General features: G+C 50.5%; 4 protein-coding genes across 4 annotated transcripts; all 4 read left to right on the forward strand.

The window, feature by feature from the left end:
- Positions 1-2,196: 2,196 nt before the first annotated feature.
- ARB_04567 (uncharacterized protein) lies at positions 2,197-3,218 on the forward strand (the record flags this gene model as incomplete). Its single annotated transcript, XM_003017639.1, has 3 exons — positions 2,197-2,516; positions 2,564-2,831; positions 2,994-3,218. 3 exons carry the CDS (start codon positions 2,197-2,199, stop codon positions 3,216-3,218), a joined length of 813 nt encoding a protein of 270 aa, XP_003017685.1.
- Positions 3,219-5,073: 1,855 nt separating this feature from the next.
- On the forward strand, positions 5,074-5,821 carry ARB_04568 (uncharacterized protein; the record flags this gene model as incomplete). Its single annotated transcript, XM_003017640.1, has 3 exons — positions 5,074-5,356; positions 5,395-5,604; positions 5,751-5,821. 3 exons carry the CDS (start codon positions 5,074-5,076, stop codon positions 5,819-5,821), a joined length of 564 nt encoding a protein of 187 aa, XP_003017686.1.
- A 2,119-nt stretch (positions 5,822-7,940) lies between these two features.
- Positions 7,941-9,228, forward strand: ARB_04569 (RNA binding protein; the record flags this gene model as incomplete). Its single annotated transcript, XM_003017641.1, has 2 exons — positions 7,941-8,023; positions 8,103-9,228. The coding sequence occupies 2 exons, from the start codon at positions 7,941-7,943 to the stop codon at positions 9,226-9,228; spliced, it is 1,209 nt and encodes a 402-aa protein (XP_003017687.1).
- A 3,636-nt stretch (positions 9,229-12,864) lies between these two features.
- Positions 12,865-13,393, forward strand: ARB_04570 (uncharacterized protein; the record flags this gene model as incomplete). The annotated part of the gene is made up of 2 exons (XM_003017642.1): positions 12,865-12,965; positions 13,048-13,393. 2 exons carry the CDS (start codon positions 12,865-12,867, stop codon positions 13,391-13,393), a joined length of 447 nt encoding a protein of 148 aa, XP_003017688.1.
- Between the last annotated feature and the right edge of the window lie 5,266 nt (positions 13,394-18,659).

The raw sequence follows: 18,659 nt of genomic DNA on the forward strand, positions 1-18,659 counted from the left end.
TGGCTATCCACGCCCAAGACGGCTTCAACCCGCACAAGATCGCCGTAGCTCAAAGCCCTGTGGAATCATTTGATCAGCCATAGGCCGCATAGCTTCACAATTGTGTCTTATAACCCGTTCAGCCACCAGGTATGATAAACCATCTCCATATAGCAAACTGCACCACCAACCCCAACCAGCTGGCTGGAGCCTCAACAACATTAAAATAGAAAATAAAAATGCACGGTTACTCATCTATGTATTCTCCCAAAGGAGAAACATCCCAGTCCCGTAAGAAACCAGCTAGGATTTTTACAGCTCGGGTCAAGTTTTCACACGTATAACAAGACAAGCTAGAATATGCGGGATGTTGTGCAGGACTGAACCAAAAGAGAGAGAGAGAAGTGTATCAGGTGTTTGAACACCTTTGTATCCCGCCGTTTCTGAGGGGGGAGGAAGTTTCAGCCCTGCCCTTTCTCGCCGTTCATCCTGTCTTTCGGAGAACTCCAGTACGTCTGATACTCGGACTTCGCCGGATGGGAAAGAAAGGCGATGTGTATGATTGCTTGAGCCGGGCTGGGTTGGGATAGGTGTGGAATCCTACTTTTTTTTCCTTTGCCTCAAGGAAAAGGCGGGTGTATGATAGGGTGTATGATAGGATGTATGTATGATGTAGTGGTGTGTAGGATGACCCGAAGGCCAGGAGCCAGGCTTCATCGTGAACAGGGGGGCAATGGAGGCCAGAGCAGAGCCACGCATGGAGGTCAAGGGAAGTTTATTTGCCGTTCAATAGGTAGATATATTATGCATCAGGAGCAGCGATTGTAGCCCAAGCCATGACACCTGAGGCTTCTACGAAACGACTGACGACTACCAAGGGGTCCCTTGGAAGAAGGCAGCCCGTAGAAGCCCATGTAGCTATGCCCATGTAGCTATGCCCATGTAGCTATGCCCATGTACCTCCCAGGGCAGCCAAATAAGCAACTTCACCAGCCCCAATTTTCTTTTGAAATCAGATCAGACGCAATCATGGCCAAGGCGGACAAAGGCAGCCCGAATTCAATTCTGGGAAAGGTAAACAAAAATTACCTCGTCGTTAAGCCTGTGATTATGGGACATCCATGGCCAGGACGAGACTAATCACTTTTGCTATCACGCGCATCAGAAGGAGGAAGAGACGGTAGGAGTGTAGGGAGAGATACTGCACAAGAAGAATAATGATAATAATTACCGTATACACCGATCAAGAACACAGCAGGGCTGTGAGCACCCGTCCTCTTGTGACATCTGTTCATATGATTGATTCGGCTAATGCCCAGGAGGGGGGGAACTCGCAGTGAGCGGTGATTTGGCAGTCTTTCCTGAAGGTCGCTTCACTATTCGTCTAGCAAGCCTGACCACCCTCCTGTTCCGCCCCCCCTTTTTTTGCTTCTTCTCAGTCAGTCTCTGTTTCCCCAGACAATTGAGGATAGAGACCTGTCTCCCCGCCCCAAGAGATGCGTTGTCGACCGCGGCTCGCACGTGGAACAGGTGGTATATACGTTGGTCAAGTCCTACCTATAGTTGATGCGAGTAATTGAAGTAGTGCAAGGAAAACGAAGCATCCCATGGTTCACCAGTAGTTGGGCCGTAGCTGTTTTGGGACCCTAGATAGGGATAACTATGTCATCTGCAGCCAGCTATGCAATAAATAATACATACTCCGTACATGGCTGCATGTTAAGAGGTATATAACGAAACACCTCTTGGAAACATAGTGGCGGACGCAGTGGTATGCTGTAGCGACTATTTTCCTCCATGGGCAGTCTCAGAATTTGACTGAATATGCAGCCCCATGATTAGTTAGCGATCGGCAGCGGGAAACAGGCTGGCTATCGGCATATATAGGAGGAATGCAGGCCTGGAGAAGCTGGCGTGAAACACACGGCCCTCCGCAATGCTGTGTATATACACCCCGTATGTATTTAAAGCACGGAGTAAAGGATGCTGTCAACAGGCGGGTGATCTGGCGAGGAGTATGGATATCGTGAGAAGTAACCACCAATTGAGTATTTTTCCCGGACCACACGGAGAACGAGGCGGGCAAACTGTGAGGAATTTTTGTACGGCGTATAGATCGAGTATCAAAATCTCCGTTGTTGGTGGTCTCCGGGGTAGCAGATGGCCCCTGAAGCGGCCAATTGAGGAGCCACGGCGGTAAAGCAACCACCCATCTCCATGCGAGACCAGATAATCCGCAGGAGAAGAAAGATTGCAGCTGGCGGAGAAGAAGAAAGAAGAAAGAAGAAGAAGAAGAAAAGGTCTGTACTCCCATATGCATGTCGTGCAGCACACAGAGCCTGCAACCGCCGCGGGTGGAAGGGCTCCAGCAGCCAGCTGGCCCTGGGGGTATCGACCGCTCTCTTCTCAGCTGCTCTCATGCTCTTTCATCCCCTAGCCCTTCGGCGACTGAGAAGCGAGGAGTATATCGTTGTACTCCGTGCTCGGCTTCGTAATCGCCCGAAACGTCGATATATATATATATTTCCTTCCAGCACGTTAGTTGTTTGGGGGCGGGCGCGTAAGTGCCTACAGTACTCCGTAGTCAACATGCAACCGCTCGCTGGTTACCAGGAGGATGCCAGGGAGAAGCAGAAGACGGCCTTGACCAGGCTCGCTGGCCCCGTACACAGAGCAGTGCTAGCTCGCTGTCGCCTGTACCACTGGCCGGCGTCAGCTCCATTGCTTGCCTGCATGCATGCAGTTCCTTATTCCTGCGTGACGGCCAGGGGCGCTCGACAGGAACCACCATCACCGCCGCTGCTAGCTATCACCGGACAGCAGCAACAGCACCGGACACGGCTGCTGGACATGTAACGGGAGAGCCCGGCTGCCCACCATGGATACCTCGCCGTCGACATCGGCATCGTCGGGCCCATAGCCGCTGCGGGTGCTGGATGTCTGACCATGGCGGTGTTGGTTGACGTTGACGACGAGTGACCCGCGATCCATCGATCTACAGTGGCGGTTACTAGCCGTCGCTCTCCCTTTGCTTCTTCCTCCCTGCGCTCTCTCGCTTCGTCAATCAGCGTCCAGGCAGCGAGCTAGCCAGACTAACTATCGGACTTGGCTCTGGCGGCGGCGGCACCAACCTGGAGCAGGGCCTCCCCAGGATACAGAGCCAGAGACAGACAGACCGAGAGAGAGAGAGAGAGATAGGAACCGAAGAGGGGGCCGTATGCAACAGTTGGCAAAGGTAGAGAGACCCGGACAAGGGCCCTCTGCCCTGTCTGTCCCGTCTATCAACTCGTCCCGGCTCCTGGCCTGCCTGTGGCGTAGACCAAGACAACGGCCCCTGCCCACGCCCAAATCCCATCAGTCTCATCGTCAGCAGCAGCAGCACCAACCACCACCTCCTGCACACAATCGTCAACGCCTGCTGCAGAGGCAAGGGTAGGCGGCTGATCACCCCGTCGATACGGGCAAGGTGGCCACCGATCCAGACTACAGATCACGCCTGTGCATCTCTATCTCACTCCTCCACCAAAGGGGTGGCTTGCGGGTGACTGACTGTCGAGGACCCTTTTTTTTGCCCTGTGCGGTCCAGCTCTTGCACAGAATAATTAAAATAACGGCTCCCTTTGCGTTCTCGTCTCTCCGTCAGAACAGAAAAAGTACCCCGAAGAAGGGATATGCCCCTCGGTCCAGTCGAGAGCCCCCGTTCTCCTCTGGTTTCTTCCCTCCGTCAGACACTGTTGGCCACTCAGAGCTGCGAGAAATGGCCTCCCTCTTGTCCTACGTGCCAACGGAAGCTTGGAGGAGGGCAGGGAGCTTTTCTTTTCTTCTCGTTTCTTTTCCACAGAGACCAAGCTCAGCCAATCCCCTGTAAACTATCTGCAGGCCAGGGTTCGAAGGGGGGAGGAAGAGAGATGATAAATGGTCCCTTTCGAGCGTTTAATTCTCGACCAGGGAGTGGCCCAAATAAAATACATCTCTTTACATACGTCCTTACACCAGGAAACACATAAATCTACAGAGTAGAATATATGTACTTCCTCGGGGGCTCTCAGAGAGGTAGGGGGGAGGTTATGAAGGCGAGGAGGAGGAAGACGAGAAAAAAAGAAAAGGAACCTGGCCCGACGAAAAGAACTTGGTAACTACAGGCATTCTGATGCCTCATATCAGCAGCATCAGCGGTCCAGGTGAGGCGTGCTTGACCTGTCTGGTTCAGGCCCGAAAATGTGCCCCTTTATTCAAGCTCTCCACATCTGCGGCACGCACGTACTAGTTTCCCTCTAGTCATGGACAAGGGCCTTGTGTGTATGCCCGAATGAAATACTTACATCCTTACAGGGAATACATACAACTGATCTGTATCGATCGATCAAAGTCGTGTCGATTGACTTATTTTCCCGCCGGGACCATCTCAGTTCAAGTCTTAACGGATTAACGGCTAGTCGGCCTGCTGGGGGGGTATTCCCGTCCTGAGAGCCGTAACTACCGAGAAGTAGGTAGTAGATTCGTCCTTGCAGCACCTTCATCCTTCTGTCTGTGCTATCTTGGAAGACCAGCTCATCATTGCTCACGGGTGTCAGCAGAGGGGGCAGAGAGAAAGAGAGAACTACCTCCTCGCCCCATTACGGATACTGAAACGGTTCGCTCTCATCCACTGCTCTGTCCGGGGTCGGCAGGGAGGCAAATCACCTGTCTTCCTTGACGGGAGAAGGGGGCGGCCGCAGGAAGGGCTTGCTTAGCCAACACCAACTGGCGCAGAGTTACTCAAGACGAATCCGCAGACAGCACCACGCTTCTTCTCTTCTCTTCACTGGGGCCCTGTTTACTCTGTCAGGATGGAGGCATAAACCGCATGTATGTACACAAGTATATCCATGTGTACAGTACGGGGATCAGTTAGGGGAGATCTGAGCCGAACTAACGAGTTCGTGCAAGAAAAGAGAGACCCTGGCCATCTTCAGAAAGGGAGCTAGTTGTTTTTGCCGGTACTATGTGTGTGTATTCCTCTTTGCCTATCTGCAGCGTTGGTCGCAATTGCGATCCATGCGCCGATGGACTGGATTACGATTGTCCCTCTCCCGCCTGGCTTCTTGAGATTGGATGGTTCACGGACAGCGAGGGAGCGAGCTCCTTACCTTCTTCACCACCATGGCCCATCCAGAGCCAGATGGGGGAGGAATACCAGCAAACAACAGGCGGGCGCAGCTCGAATCTCAAATGTTAGATTCTTCTGATCTGACCTCACACATCCTAACTCTCGAATCATGCATGGACTCGTATTTCTTCACCAAGAAAGCAGAGGCCATAATCATCATCATCGGCGTTGTCGTCGTCGTCGTCGTCTCCATCCCTGCATTGGACCCCTACTCTCTCCCTGCGGGAGGCTTGCAGATATCAGATCTCAGCCTGCATCAACAACAGCTTTGATTACCCGAGGAAGAAAGATATTGAGAGAGAGCGAGGGAGAGAGAGGCGGCCAGAGAGAAACCAGGGAAAAAGAAAAGAAACGAAAAGGGGAAAAAGCAAGCATGTCCAAATGGAATGCAGGAAAGATGGGAAGAAGAAAAGAAAAGAAAAGGCCCGAAAAAAAGGGCGCCGCCGCCCGCCCATCTTCCTGCTCCATGGTATTTAGTGAGTTAGTCAATATCTCTTGTCTGTAACTATGCTTTGCCGTAAAAATCAGCTGGGCCCGTAACTAACTAACCTATGGTAATAACAACACAGCACGGTAATCTTTCGTTCAGGAAGAGTAAACTGGAGAAAAAGGAATAAAACAGAGCATGAGATGAAGGAAAAGAAAAGACAAGCAGCCAACTCTGTCCAATCTCCCGCTCTTCCCATCCAATAACTTTGATTCCAGCCCAGTTGGTGGGCTACACAGGGATGAATTAATAGTTTTATAGCAAGGCCCTATTTTGGTCCCTTTCGAACCTGACAGCGCCATCAAATCTAAGCATGCGACTAATCCTTACTCCTTTCGCCCATACAGAGCTGAGAATTAAGAGAAAGGCCGAGAGGGCTCGTTATGTTATGTTATGGGGGTAATATTACATCTCTCGGTCTTGTTACATGCGCAGAAGAAGACTTGCATATACAAACTCCGTACGTACATACTTGAGGGCGTACTTCTTTTTTTTTTTTTTTTAAAGCTACGGCCTTCCTTCACCCCATCTACCTGTCCCTTTCTATATTTGAATTTTTAATTTTTAAATCAATTTTCTTTTCATCTTCATCGTTGTCCCCAGTTCTTGAACATCCCGGCCATCTTTCTTTCTTTTTTTTTCCTTTTACCATCTTAATGCTTGTGGACTACTTAATGGTTATTTGTACAGCTCACGATTCCCCTTCTCTCTGCTGCCCCATGGAGTCAGCACCCCCGTCTTAATAATATCCGTGTCTCTTCTTCTTCTTCTTCTTCTTCTCCTTCTTCTTCTTTCCTCTCGTTCTTCACTTTCTCTCTTCAATTCTTTGACCTTGCCGATTAGCTTAGCTCGCTGCTTTGAACAAGAGCCGGCCAGAGTCTCTTTAATAACTCTCGTTCACTTACACTTCCGCCGGATGACTTTACCCTGCCTGGCATTCAATATATACATTTGATATCTAGCCTTATTTCCTCTCCTTTTGCCTTTATATATCGCTCACTGCAGCTGCCAGCGCAACAGGCTGTGCTTAATCAACCTCTTCATCCATTTCTGGATTAACTATCTTTTTATATATACACATATTATACCCACTTCGCTGGCTCTTCCTGGTGATCTAGTACGACCTTTGAACACAGAAAAACAAAAAAACCAGGAAGATTTAAACCTAGCCTCCCTGGAATCCCGAGCCACTCAACCCCTCTCGCAATCTCTGGCGCAGTGCCTCCTCTCTCGAAGGCCTGTCTGTCTTGTCTGTTGGTTGTCCGGTTCTCGGAAGTAGGTTGCGTACACTTGATCGACATCAACACCAACAACACCTACATTAGCCCAGGCCAGTCCTATTTTTTTATTTCTCTAGACCAAAAGTTCCCCCCATCCCTTCTTGTTCTTCTAGAAAGAAGCAAAGAACCCTCGTGATAAGAGGATATATGTGGCAGGGGAAACGAGGTGCGATCCCCCGCATAAATTCAACCTCTTTGTTCTAGCTCGCGCATCCATACCACCGGAAACGGCCACGGCTTGGTACGCTTGAGCTATCTGCCCCCGGAAGAAGGATTTGGGCCTAAGGAGCGAGTAGCAGGCAGAAGACGGGTGGCCGAGTTTGGGAAGACCGAAGAGTATCGCTAGCCCGGGTTGCAGGAATCAGACCCTGCCTTCGTCACATCCATTTTGAAGCACTTCGAGCCTATACGCCAAATCATCCTCGAGTGGTTGAACCCCGTGTCTCGGAAGACTGGAGAGACGGTGTTACATAGCCCTGACGAAAGATGAAATCCAACGGGGTGATGCCTATTTCTCCACGACAGAAAGATGGGAAAGATCGGAATCCTCGATCGCTGGAGGACGAGTACGTCGTCTTCCTCCAAGGGGTGAGTCTCGTCCCTCATATTGAAGATATGATACTCCCCGGAAATATATGCTTGCAGCTGTGTCTGAACATGCAGCTAATAAATGATATTGTGTGGGGCAGATTCCACCACAGTGCCGGTGGCAGGAGTTGAAGGACTTTGTTCGCCAGACTGCATTGCATATCCGCCAAGCGGTGGTATATGATGATTGCCACGGCCATCCGACAGGCCTAGGTCAGATTATAGTGAAGAACGAGGACGAGGCATGGCGCACATACAGTACGTTCTGAGGGATAATCCTTTTATTATCCCTATGTCAAGGGTAAGGGTGTTCTGTGGTGCTTGTGCTGACTGGAGCTCCGTAGATCGACTGTCGACAAACGGATGGAACGGACACAGTCTCACAGTGACTCTCTCACTGGCTAGCGAGCCGACAAAACCGATAGCAGGGCCAACAAAAAGTCCATCTCTTAGCGGAATGCCATATGCCTCTGGATTCTCTGCTCCCCCAGTCACTTCAGCTCCAATGGGAGCCAGTCCAGCATGCGTTCCAAACCAGGAGTAAGTGAAGCCACGTCATTGAAGACATAGACAAATGTAGAGGGAGGTTTGAGCTAACGATGGGCTACCGGAGAACTAGTATGCCGGCATCGCCTACATTTGCTCAACCGCCAGACCACCAGCACCCGCCATTCATGGCGCCCTTGCCAGGCGCTTGCCATCCACCATATGTTCAATTCCCAGAGTCAGTCGGGTACCATGTCCCCCTAGTCTTTCCCGGCGAGAACGCTTTCTTCGTACCTCATCCAGCATTCTATCCGCCATCGTTTGATTCATATCAATTCGGGCAGCCGCGATACATGACGAACAACTGCATCCAAGCCTACCCCGGTTTCTTCCCCCACCGACACAGTCTATCTGGCCCTAGCGTTGGGGTCGCATCGGGCATGAACCACGAGTATGGCACGCCGATATCACGAAACATCTTCATTCATAATCTCAGCCATGAAACAACCCCACAGCTCCTGAAGGAATATCTCCGTACCTCAGGGATCATTGAACGATGCGATGTATTTGACCGAAAGATCGGCGGCAGCACGCGGACCTGTGCCATAGTGGTTTTCCGGAACAAGGAGGAAGCCAAACGAGCCATTGCGCTGTTTGATAACTCCATGTTCAGGGGGTCGCGGATAAGAGTTCGTTTCGATAGGGAGCGTGGCGGAAGTCTTGGAACGGCCCATGGCAATGGTAATGGGTATGGCCATGGATATAACAACAACCCCAACAGAAACGGCGTCGCAAAGCATGCGATGTCGACTGCCGCTGCGTCTGAGCGTCCCGGTGCGGTTCCGACAGCCTCAGCACCAGGGGAAACAGCGAGGCAGGGGGCAGATAGTATGCCTCAATCGACAATGGCAACAACTCCTGGAACTCCGACGAAGGAAACCCAGCAGTCGGCAACAGAATCGCCATCACCCTCGCTGGTTGCAGTGACACCAACTTCGACTGCTGACGAGGCAGAGACTAAAAGCGAAAAGAGCAGCAGCAGCAGCTCTCGCAAGAATAGCACGGAGCCATTAGTTGTTAATGGCTCCTGTGTCGGGACCAAGTCTCCGGTCACAGGCGTCGAGAAAGGTCAGTCAGTGCCAACATCACCGCATACGATCCATGATGAAACAAGCTTGATATATGCTTGTAACTCGATCTCCTTTCAATTATACCAGAACTCCCAAGTAACGGGGAAAACGGAAGACATCCGAAGATAATATACTGACTTGTTCAAGTAGATGAGCTCTCCCAGCGCACACTTGCACTGCACCTGTGATCGCCCATTTGTCGTTTCTCTTCTACTCCTCTTCATTTCCAAAACAATACGACAAAATATTCAGTGGAGAATAAAGGACCGACCCCATGCTGATGTGATTGCGCTGGCATAAAGGTAAAGAGAGGACCGACCCAATATTAAGCCGTCCGGCTGGAGTCCACAATTCCCGCAACAGTAGTGTAACCGGGTAAGAGACCTTTGGAACGTACCAGTGGAACATACTTTATAGGGTATACGATACGAAGAGACTTGACTTCGTTTCACCATCTCGAGCTGATCTTCCCGTTTCTCAGACTTATTTTGTTGTTTCCAGTCATATTTGCATGCTTTGCTGCCGTTATCATGATTCCATTCCCCATACCCCCAATACCATCATCCACTTGGCGAGCCTGTTCTTCATTTTGTTTATGCAGATCATCGACCCTTGCTGCTCATGAATTGTGTGTTTTTTTTTCTATCTGCAGGGTTATCATCATTTCTTTGGAAGCATGGCGTTTGGTCTCTATATTTTTTTCAGTTGTCAGGTTTTCCGTGCCTTGCAGGAGCAATGGCTGCAATAAATAAATCGTTCTAACTTACAAGCTTGCCGGTAAAATGCCTGATGAGACATGAGCCTCCTCTTCAATGGGTAGCTGTCCGACGACGTCTATCCTTCCCGTCTATAACAATATCAGGACTGTTTGCATAGAAGGGACGTAACGAGCAGCGAGCCGGAAGCCGTTGAAGATTTGCGAGGAAAGGGGGAGTTTTCATTAGTCAGCAAATAATGCGCTGTTTTATCCTAGTCACGTTATGTGTAGTTAATCCGGGCAAGATGAGCCAATCAGAAAGCCCCATGCCCCAGTGAGGCTCTTTGAAGGGATGCATTTAGTATAGATGACAACGACGAACGATGCAGACAGCGGTTGAGACGGCGAAAGGACAGGAGACAAGACCGATGGATGGCGATAATAGTTGCATGCGCTCGGCAATGCAAACGCCCGGCATGCCGTGATCATGAGGTGTGAAAGCATAACCCCCATATCCGGGGCAGCGGCATTCACTTATGCACGATAACAAGAAGGAGGTGCAGGTAGCTTACGGCCCGGGAAAGCCGGTGGAGAAGCGGTTTCGTATCTCTAGGTATTCTGAAGAGAAACATGAATACCATCTAACTCCTCCTGATACCGAAGCATAGTTTCACGTTCTTTTCCCATATGTGCCCAGCCTCTTCAGGATGTGAAAAGAAGTGGCCTACCCCGGAACTACAAGACAAGGACTACGTTATTCACAGAATGCCGACTGAAAGGTAAAGACCCAATAGGGAGATCAATGTTCTCCCCATCCCGAATCAGGTGTCAGATATGGAAAATGTACGTGGGAACATTCAAGGATCACCGCAAGCTGCTGCTACTCCACACATGGTGCCCCAGCATCGGGCCAAGATAGCTTTCCCACTTGATACAAGCATGGTAAATGCTTGGATGTCAAGCTTGATGACGAATAACCCTACAAGATCCGGTTACATATTGGCTGGTACGGAGTATCCATGGAGTGATATCAAGGTGTCTGGATCTAGTTCAATGATGCCGATCAATCTCAATTCCTTCTAGACATACACGGAGTAATTGGACTCGAATGTGACCATCTACAAGCAGGTTGTAGATGAGGAGCGGGGAAGAGACAGCTAACTCTCTGGGCTGATCTTACACCTCCGCAGAGTAAATGTGAGCTGAATTTCTCTATGGCGACTTTTACATAGGCCGGGTAAGGAGTTGCCGTTGAAGCAAAGCAAGCAAAAGGCCCAGAGCGGGCTAGCCGGTAGCCGGTGAGCTGAACAAGGTAGCAGACACAGACAGCCACAAGTAAAAAGGCGCGGAGGCAAATAACGAACAAGCTCGAGCAAGTGGTGACGATCAGTGTGGCTTGTACTCACCAGCCGCGAGGGGGAGGAAAATCTGTGGTAGCAAGTTAGTTACATAGTTACATCGAGCGGCTTTTGAAAGGGAAAACGGAAAAGATTCCCATATTATATAATCTGGCTTCAGAGTTTCCGACACATCTAGACAAGACAGATCCAACCAGGGTTGGGTCAAGGTCGCCAGAGCCAGACCAGTCTATCTGGGCGGCTAGCCTCGAAGAGGTCAATGGCCATGAAGGCAACCTTCTCTGCCTACCATGGATACAGCTCAGGCAACTGGGGCTTCATGTCCAAGCGTCCCCCGTAATGACTGCTACTATTGCTCTGGACGGCACAGAAAAATGAGATATGAGACTCAAATATGATGTTGGAAATTAAATAAGTAGATTAAATACTAACTTAAAATGCGACGAACTAGCAGGTAGCAAAGAAGTATAAAAGGAGAGACGCCAAGCTGCCAGCAGCTCGGCCACAAGGATAAATAAAGACCCAGGGGGTTATTATTGGTGATATATCTAGATAATACATGGTTGAATAGGAGAATATTGGTGGGGGGAGGGGGGGACTGGAAGGAAAGGGGAGGACAAGAATAGGGGGAGGGAGGGGGAAAGAGGCGAAAGCGCCGTTGTGTCTGGCTCGAGGGCTCCACAAGAGAACTGTATGATAGATGGACTGTGGGTCGGGCGGCAACTGATCCCTTCTTAATTTTGTTTTCCGGAGAAGCTAGAAGCCGTTTCAAGCCTGTTTTGAAAGGGGCGGGAGAGAAGGAAAAGATGGGTGAGGTGATGGTGTGGTGACAGTTGGTTGGCTGGTTAGTTGGTCGATTGCCTGGTTCGCCTTTTTCCTTCCTCCTCTGCTCGAGAGCTTGAGAACGTGGCGTGGAGCCGCTTTCTCCACGTATGTACTTGTGGTTGTTGAAGTTTTTTTTTTCCCCCTCTGGTAGGAAGTCAAAAAGGTTACTAGATGGCTGACTCGTCGATTTGCAGACAGTAGCAAGTATGACTCGGGAATTGGTCAAATGCTATCTGTGCGAAGGAGAATGCCTGTATCTCCTGTGAGTAGCATCGTAGGTAATTTGGTACGGTGTGTGAATGTGGTCGCATCCTGAAAGGCTCCGCCCGTGACATTGTGGAATTGCCGTGATGTTGTAGCCTGGTATCCTTTTTTTTCATGTAAGGAAGGGCATCGTATCTCATTCGTGGCCTGGTCTGATTTACTGCTTCTGGTTTCGTTTTCATCGTATAAACCCAACCATAGTGGCACATCGGTTGCAGTAGTAACAGTTGACACCGAATTGGACTGACTTAGAACCGGGTGAGCTCAGGGAGAGCTGGCATCTGGAGCATCGGACTGCATCAAAGGTAGCATATGTAGATCCGGGGGTGGACAATGTGGCTGTTGAGGTGCCAGGTGCCTGGCGAGGGACTGCTGAAGAAGACATGGCGGTGACTTTGTTCAATTTTTTGACGGTTGCCTGTATTGCCGGAGCACGCCGGAGGGCTGTTGGTAGGTGTTGTTGTTATGCAGGGAGTAGCAAAGAGTAAAGATGCTTGTTCCTATGTACGGCCGGCGTAAAGGGTAGTCTCAAGGCTTCTCTCTCTTCTGTGTGAATGTGTGAGTGTTGTAGGAAAAAGCAGAGAGAGGAGAGAAGAGAGTCCAGAGCGAAGGGACACGAAGATGGTTATATATCAAAAAAAAGCCTTCTCCGAGCCGGAGGATGAAAAGCTGCGGAAAAAGCAATACCAGGGGAGACTTCTGCACTCCCTCCACCGTGCGCTGTAGGGATGATTTTCTGTCCCTTTCGTTGCTTTTTCTCTCTCGCCCAGCTGGTTGTATTCAGGCGGCCAGGCTTCGGTTCAGCCAATTTTGCAAAAAGGCAGCCAGCCCAAAGTCGCAGCTTGCAAAAAAGAAAGACGGACGACCCAGGACGAGACGGCAAGCTGAGCCACACTCTTCCACTGCCAGGAAAAAGCAACGACAGGGAGCCCAAAAGCCAAAAGCCAAAATAAAAAAGAAAAAAAAGAAGGAAGGAAAAAAGGCCCAGGGTCAAACCACCGCGGAATTAAAGGGCACTTCCTGTTTCAACTTCAGATTTCGAGATGGAACAAACGGAAGACGTGGCTCGTGGAAGCGTCTAGCCGGGCAGCAAGGGGGAGGGAAGAAGAAATCCAGAAGAACCCACTATCAGGGCAGAAGAAGAATATAAGGCCGCTGTTGTGGGTGTCTTGTAGGCTGCAAAGCGAGGCTCCATAGATAACTTAGCGGACGAGATACTGAGTCACGACGCCTGGTCCGATGGACAAGACGAGCAAGATGGGCTAGCTAGGCAGCTGTATTGATTCATTTTTATAGTTGTATTTTGGTTCCTTTTTGTGTTGGCTTGCAGGCGCCTGGCTGGCTGGCTAGCTAGACTGGTCAGTCTCATGTATGGCTGTTTGCTGATGGATGGAATGTATCATCTGCATGTCTATGGCACTCGTATGCCACGGCTGAGCCGATCCGGGCCTGAACCTGAACGCCCATGTCCGAAAGGGGCATGCCATGTAGCTCTCTGGCAGTGAGTGATACCGATAGCATATAGTAGTGACAAATATACGCCGTCGAGCCAGCTTCGATCGGCCCTCCTCGATCACAAATTTGGAGATGGGTCCCGGCAGGGCTCAAATCGTGCCCAGCAGCCGTGCTAAGGGGGTCCACGAACTGGTTGGCTTGCTTTCTTTTTGGCCCACTGACTCGGGGATTGCGATGTTATGCAGCAGCAGCAGCGCAGCAGCAGGCTGGTTGCGCTGCCGGCCCTGTCGATGCATGTGTTGGCTTGTCAGCGCCCCGTTGCGACTAGTTACATACATACATACAGCGTTGCCACTGTCGCGATGGGGTTGGCAGGGCATGGCCAAGTTGGCAGCCGGCAGTGTACGCGGTTTGACAGGCTCCTGATGCGCTGTTTCACTGCTGTCTATACGGAGTAGACGGCTGTCGTCTTAATCTTCGGTTTTTTCTTCTCGTTGGACGTTCGCTTTTTGATATCTCAGCGTTATGACTGTTCTCCCGCTGCAGCGGCCGGCCTGCATGGAAGCTCCGGCGCTACATGCAGTCAGGACAGCCCAACCGAGCTGTTCGCATGGACTCGCTCGCTGGCCGGCTGAAAGGGAGGCCACGAACGCGATCATTAATCCAGGCGGGTGGATGAAACGAGCTTCTCTCTGTCCCCCCCGGTCCGCCGGTCGGATCAGGCATCAGTTTCGTAAAGGGGGAACGCGGGAAGTGGGAAAAGGCGCCGGTCACTACTCGACTAGAGCATCAGCAGGACGTCCAGGGCTGCGCTTAATCGTCGGCCCTATCGATCTCGTCGGAGCAAGACCGTTGATGCTGCTGGCGAGGCCGATGGCCATCCTGTCTCGTCTTGTTCTTGTCCCGGTCTTGTCTTTGTGTCTATCACCAGCCGACTGCGCCCAGGGGCCTGGCTGGCTGGCTGCACCGAGGAGATCGCGGCTATGATTAAATCCGGGATCATGACAATGCATAACATGCGACGTATAGCCAGCATGCATGTCGACATATCCTGACATGACTCCTGCTTGACTTCAGAGTACGGGCAATGTGCATACATAAACACGCATGCACGTCGTGTTCCCCTGAGCAGAAACATATCAAAAAGCCCCCAAAAATACCACATATGCACTATATACAGACATGCATGCATGCATACAGTCCCAGCCACTGCAGAGTGACGTTATCCCCAGGCCGGCCTCTGTTCCCTGACTCGTCAGAGAGACGAGCACGCAAGCAGATCGAGCAGGGCACCTTTGGATCAAGTCCGATGGAGGCTCGCAGACACTGCGATCTCGCTCGAGTTATCGACATCTATCGACGGTTGCTTTTTTTTTTTTTTTTTTTTTTTTTTCCCTTTTCCTAACTATATGCTTTTATGCTTGCTTGCTTTTTGGCTTCATGCTGAGGCGTTCACGATGCTGCTAGACAGACTAACTAACCAAAGAGCCGTCCGTATAGTTCGCTCGGGCCGGGCGACGCTGGTTGCCTATCTAGGACAAAGGACGCAGAATCCATCCGTGTACTCCGTACCACCAGCCATGATCCTCTTCAATTGCCGACCAGCAAAGAGGAAAGAAAACAAAAGGAGAAGAAAAAAAAAAGGAATATATATGAGGGCCATGACACGGAATATGGTTGAGCGGGAAGCGGACCGTGACCTCTGCTGGCCTGTGTGGTCTGGCTGATCGACAGATACGTTATTATACATATGTGCATCGAGTGAGGATTACCTATCTCGGCAAAGCTACAGTGCATTGCTATACAAAGAGCAAAAAGTCCTCAGGATGCAGGGTAACCTGGATGCATCTTCACTTGCATACATGCCAATATAGAGATTCTGGTCGACAGGGGAAAGGGGAAGGGGGAGGAGGAGAGATAAGCTGCGGCTACCACCAAGTTCTCCAGTGCCCCTCGCCGGTATAGCGCCGCTAGCACTGACATGAACCGGTTTACTAGCACTTACTAGCACCTCCATACCCGTCTATATGAGATTACAGAGCAAATAGACCGCACGGAGATAGCCGTAGCCTCCAGAGCAGGTTGTCGGAGTTTGCAGATCACAGGTCCTTTAGACAAGGGAGATATCCGGTAGTTAGTTTTAATGGTCAGGAGAGGGCATTTGGAGTTCGAATTCCGTCATCTCGTCTCTCTGATGTCGATGATCACCAGGACGGGATATGCATTTACGATCGGATGGGATATTCACGTTCCCCGGCCGGCGGTTCGCGGGGGTGGTTGCTGTCGACCTGACCTGGGGGTATGGGGGATTGGGGGATCATGGAGATGCCACTCCCCTCCGACTCTGGGGGATGATCCAACGAGGAGAAGTTAACTGGAGTAACATACAAAGCAAAAAGAAAAATATATAAAAAATATACTCTGGACTGACATTCGAAATTGCTGGGGTTAGAACATCTCCGCCCACCCAGGCGTATATTTATTAATATATCGTTGCTGCCAACTCATCGCCTACCAAAACAGCCCCCCTTCCCCCCCTCCTCCTCCCATGCAATATGCACCCCTCCCGCAGAAGATCCATCATGGCCAGCAGCGGGAGAAACGCTTCCTCCTTGGTCATAAGGTTGGACGTCAGATATATGCACATAACTCCTCATCTTCTCCAGGGGTGGGCAGGAGGATACATACATGGCACCAGCAAAGCGAACATGCATATCCCATTGCTCCATCCATCGTCCTGTTTCCTGCCATAGATAACTAAGATATAGAAAAAAAAAAAAAAATTAAAATTAAAATTAAAATAAAAACAGGAAAGATCCCCCAGAAGGATAATTAACTATATGGAGCGCGGAGGAGACCCCCAGACAAGAAGCTGAGCATGGCCGGACAGGCCAGAGGAGGATTCGAGATAATAACTTGTCTCGGCCCCCGATTCCAGCCCCCTTCCCTTTCCAAGCCCTTCTGCTCCATCCGCTCGTGGCATCGAGGTGTTCGCTTCTTCGCTTGTTCGGCGTTGAGGCGAGTGATCATTAATCAACTCGGTCGATTCAATAAATCAGTCCACTTCCTTCTTTTTTTCTCTCTTCATGACACATTGCACCAGCCATGGCCGGTGCATTTGCAAATTTCATCCTCAACTAGCCAGTGCTAGTTGCTTTTACCGTCTGCCAACGCCCCAGGAACCAGCCAGCCCATTGCCGCAGGAACAAGAACCCAAAAAAGGGACGAACCCAACTATCGATCCAACAAAAATGGGATTAAAGATGAAGCACAAGAGGGGAAAAAAAAAAAAAGAGAGAGAAGAGCGGTCTTCTTTGCTTCTTCTCCGTCTTTTTGGCGAGCTAAGCAAACGGGCGCCCCAGACCGCATGAATACGGTCTGAATATCTGGGATGGCCCAGCGCCACCGTCTCCCACTCCTGCTGGGCCTGCTTGGCCATGTTATTTTACTTTATTTTGAGGCCACGCCGGCCAGCCAGCGAGATCCCAAGCAGTAGGCAGCGGGAGAGTATCCAGCACACAGGCTGCCGGGCGAAGAAAATTTTATTAATAACTCCCACGCGCGGCGGGCAATAAGCGAAGCGTCGGAACTCAATGAACCAACTTATATCAAGGCCTCCCACCCTGCTAGGGCAAAAGCTAGCTTGCAAAAACGACTTCGACGGCCCCGAAGAATATAAACAGACTGCCGGGAATGGGAATGTTTTCCTTGAGAGAAAAGAAAGGGACCCAATTATCTTGCTTTCTCAAAACGTGGCGGCAACCCTTTTTTTTTGCTCCTGAACCCATCGATGCCCCCCCCAGCCAGCCCTTTTCCAACGGTTGGATATAGCGTGGATTTGAGCCAGACCCATGATGCCCCAGACTGAAGCCCCTCAGAAGGCCCCAAGGCCCCAAGGCTCGGCCCAGGCCAGGATAGGGCTGCTGGAGGATCTCCGTGGTTCATTCTCCGTGTTGAAAACCAGGCTCGCCAACTTGTCTTATTTTTTTGACTCCCCTTTCGCTTTCAGGAGAGAAGCCAAATAACTAGGGCCATCCACAACCTGAGAATCGAGGAATTGAAAAAATAAGAAAGAACATATGTGACAGCAGGCCTCTTCGGACCATTTGTCGGCGGAGATATGCCCTGCGAAGGCCGGTCAGCCCCGGGGGGAGGAGGCACTGCCTAGCCCCTTGAGGCTGGGCTTGATAGTCTCTAGCGAGTGTAACTCTTAGTTGTGCGTTTTCCCTGTAAGTTTTTTTTTTTTTTTTTTTTTTTTTTTTTTTTTTTTTTTTTTTTTTTTTTTTTTTTTTTTTTTTTTTTTTTTTTTTTTTTGAAGAAAGATGAGGTTCATATGCCTCTTCCGTTTAGCCGTGGCTTTGCAGGGCGCATGGCACTAACTAGCTGGGCCGATGCCTGGATGGACAAGCTGACCAGCCGTTTCAGCCTCGAAAATGCAGCTTTTCCGAGGCGAGGACTATCGGCATTTGCGCGGTCCCTGGTTACGGCGAGCACTAGACGAGGAGGAGGACCTTTGGTCGTACAGCGAGCAAGCAGAGAACCCCCCCCCCTACTCAGGTATGTATCTGCCTGCAGTACGACAATGCGGGCATGCGCAGGCTGCCTCTTTTACTCATCTTCTCTCTTCCCCCTTTTTCAGCCATCTCGGTGCATACATACATGCGACGACCGGTTCCTTCGCCTTCTCGGCCTTTTCGGGTAAAAAGAAAGCAAGACGCAGCAGCAGATGATCAAAAAGTAGCGGCGTCGTCATCTTCGTGTAGCTACAGATGACTCTGTTTTTGTCAGCGCCTGCATTAGTCCATCCATCCATCCATCCATCCATCCATCCTCTGCTTGAATGTGCGATGGCCAGCGCCGGGCAAGTCTTATCTATCGCCCAAGTAAACTACAGAGACATGGTAGCCAGCTGCTAGCTCCGTTGTACATACATTACATAGTTCTACGACAGCGTCAAGCAT

The sequence above is a fragment of the Trichophyton benhamiae genome, assembly GCF_000151125.1.
Source record: "Trichophyton benhamiae CBS 112371 chromosome Unknown contig01293.0, whole genome shotgun sequence".
In the NCBI taxonomy this organism is placed as follows: Eukaryota; Fungi; Ascomycota; class Eurotiomycetes; order Onygenales; family Arthrodermataceae; genus Trichophyton; species Trichophyton benhamiae.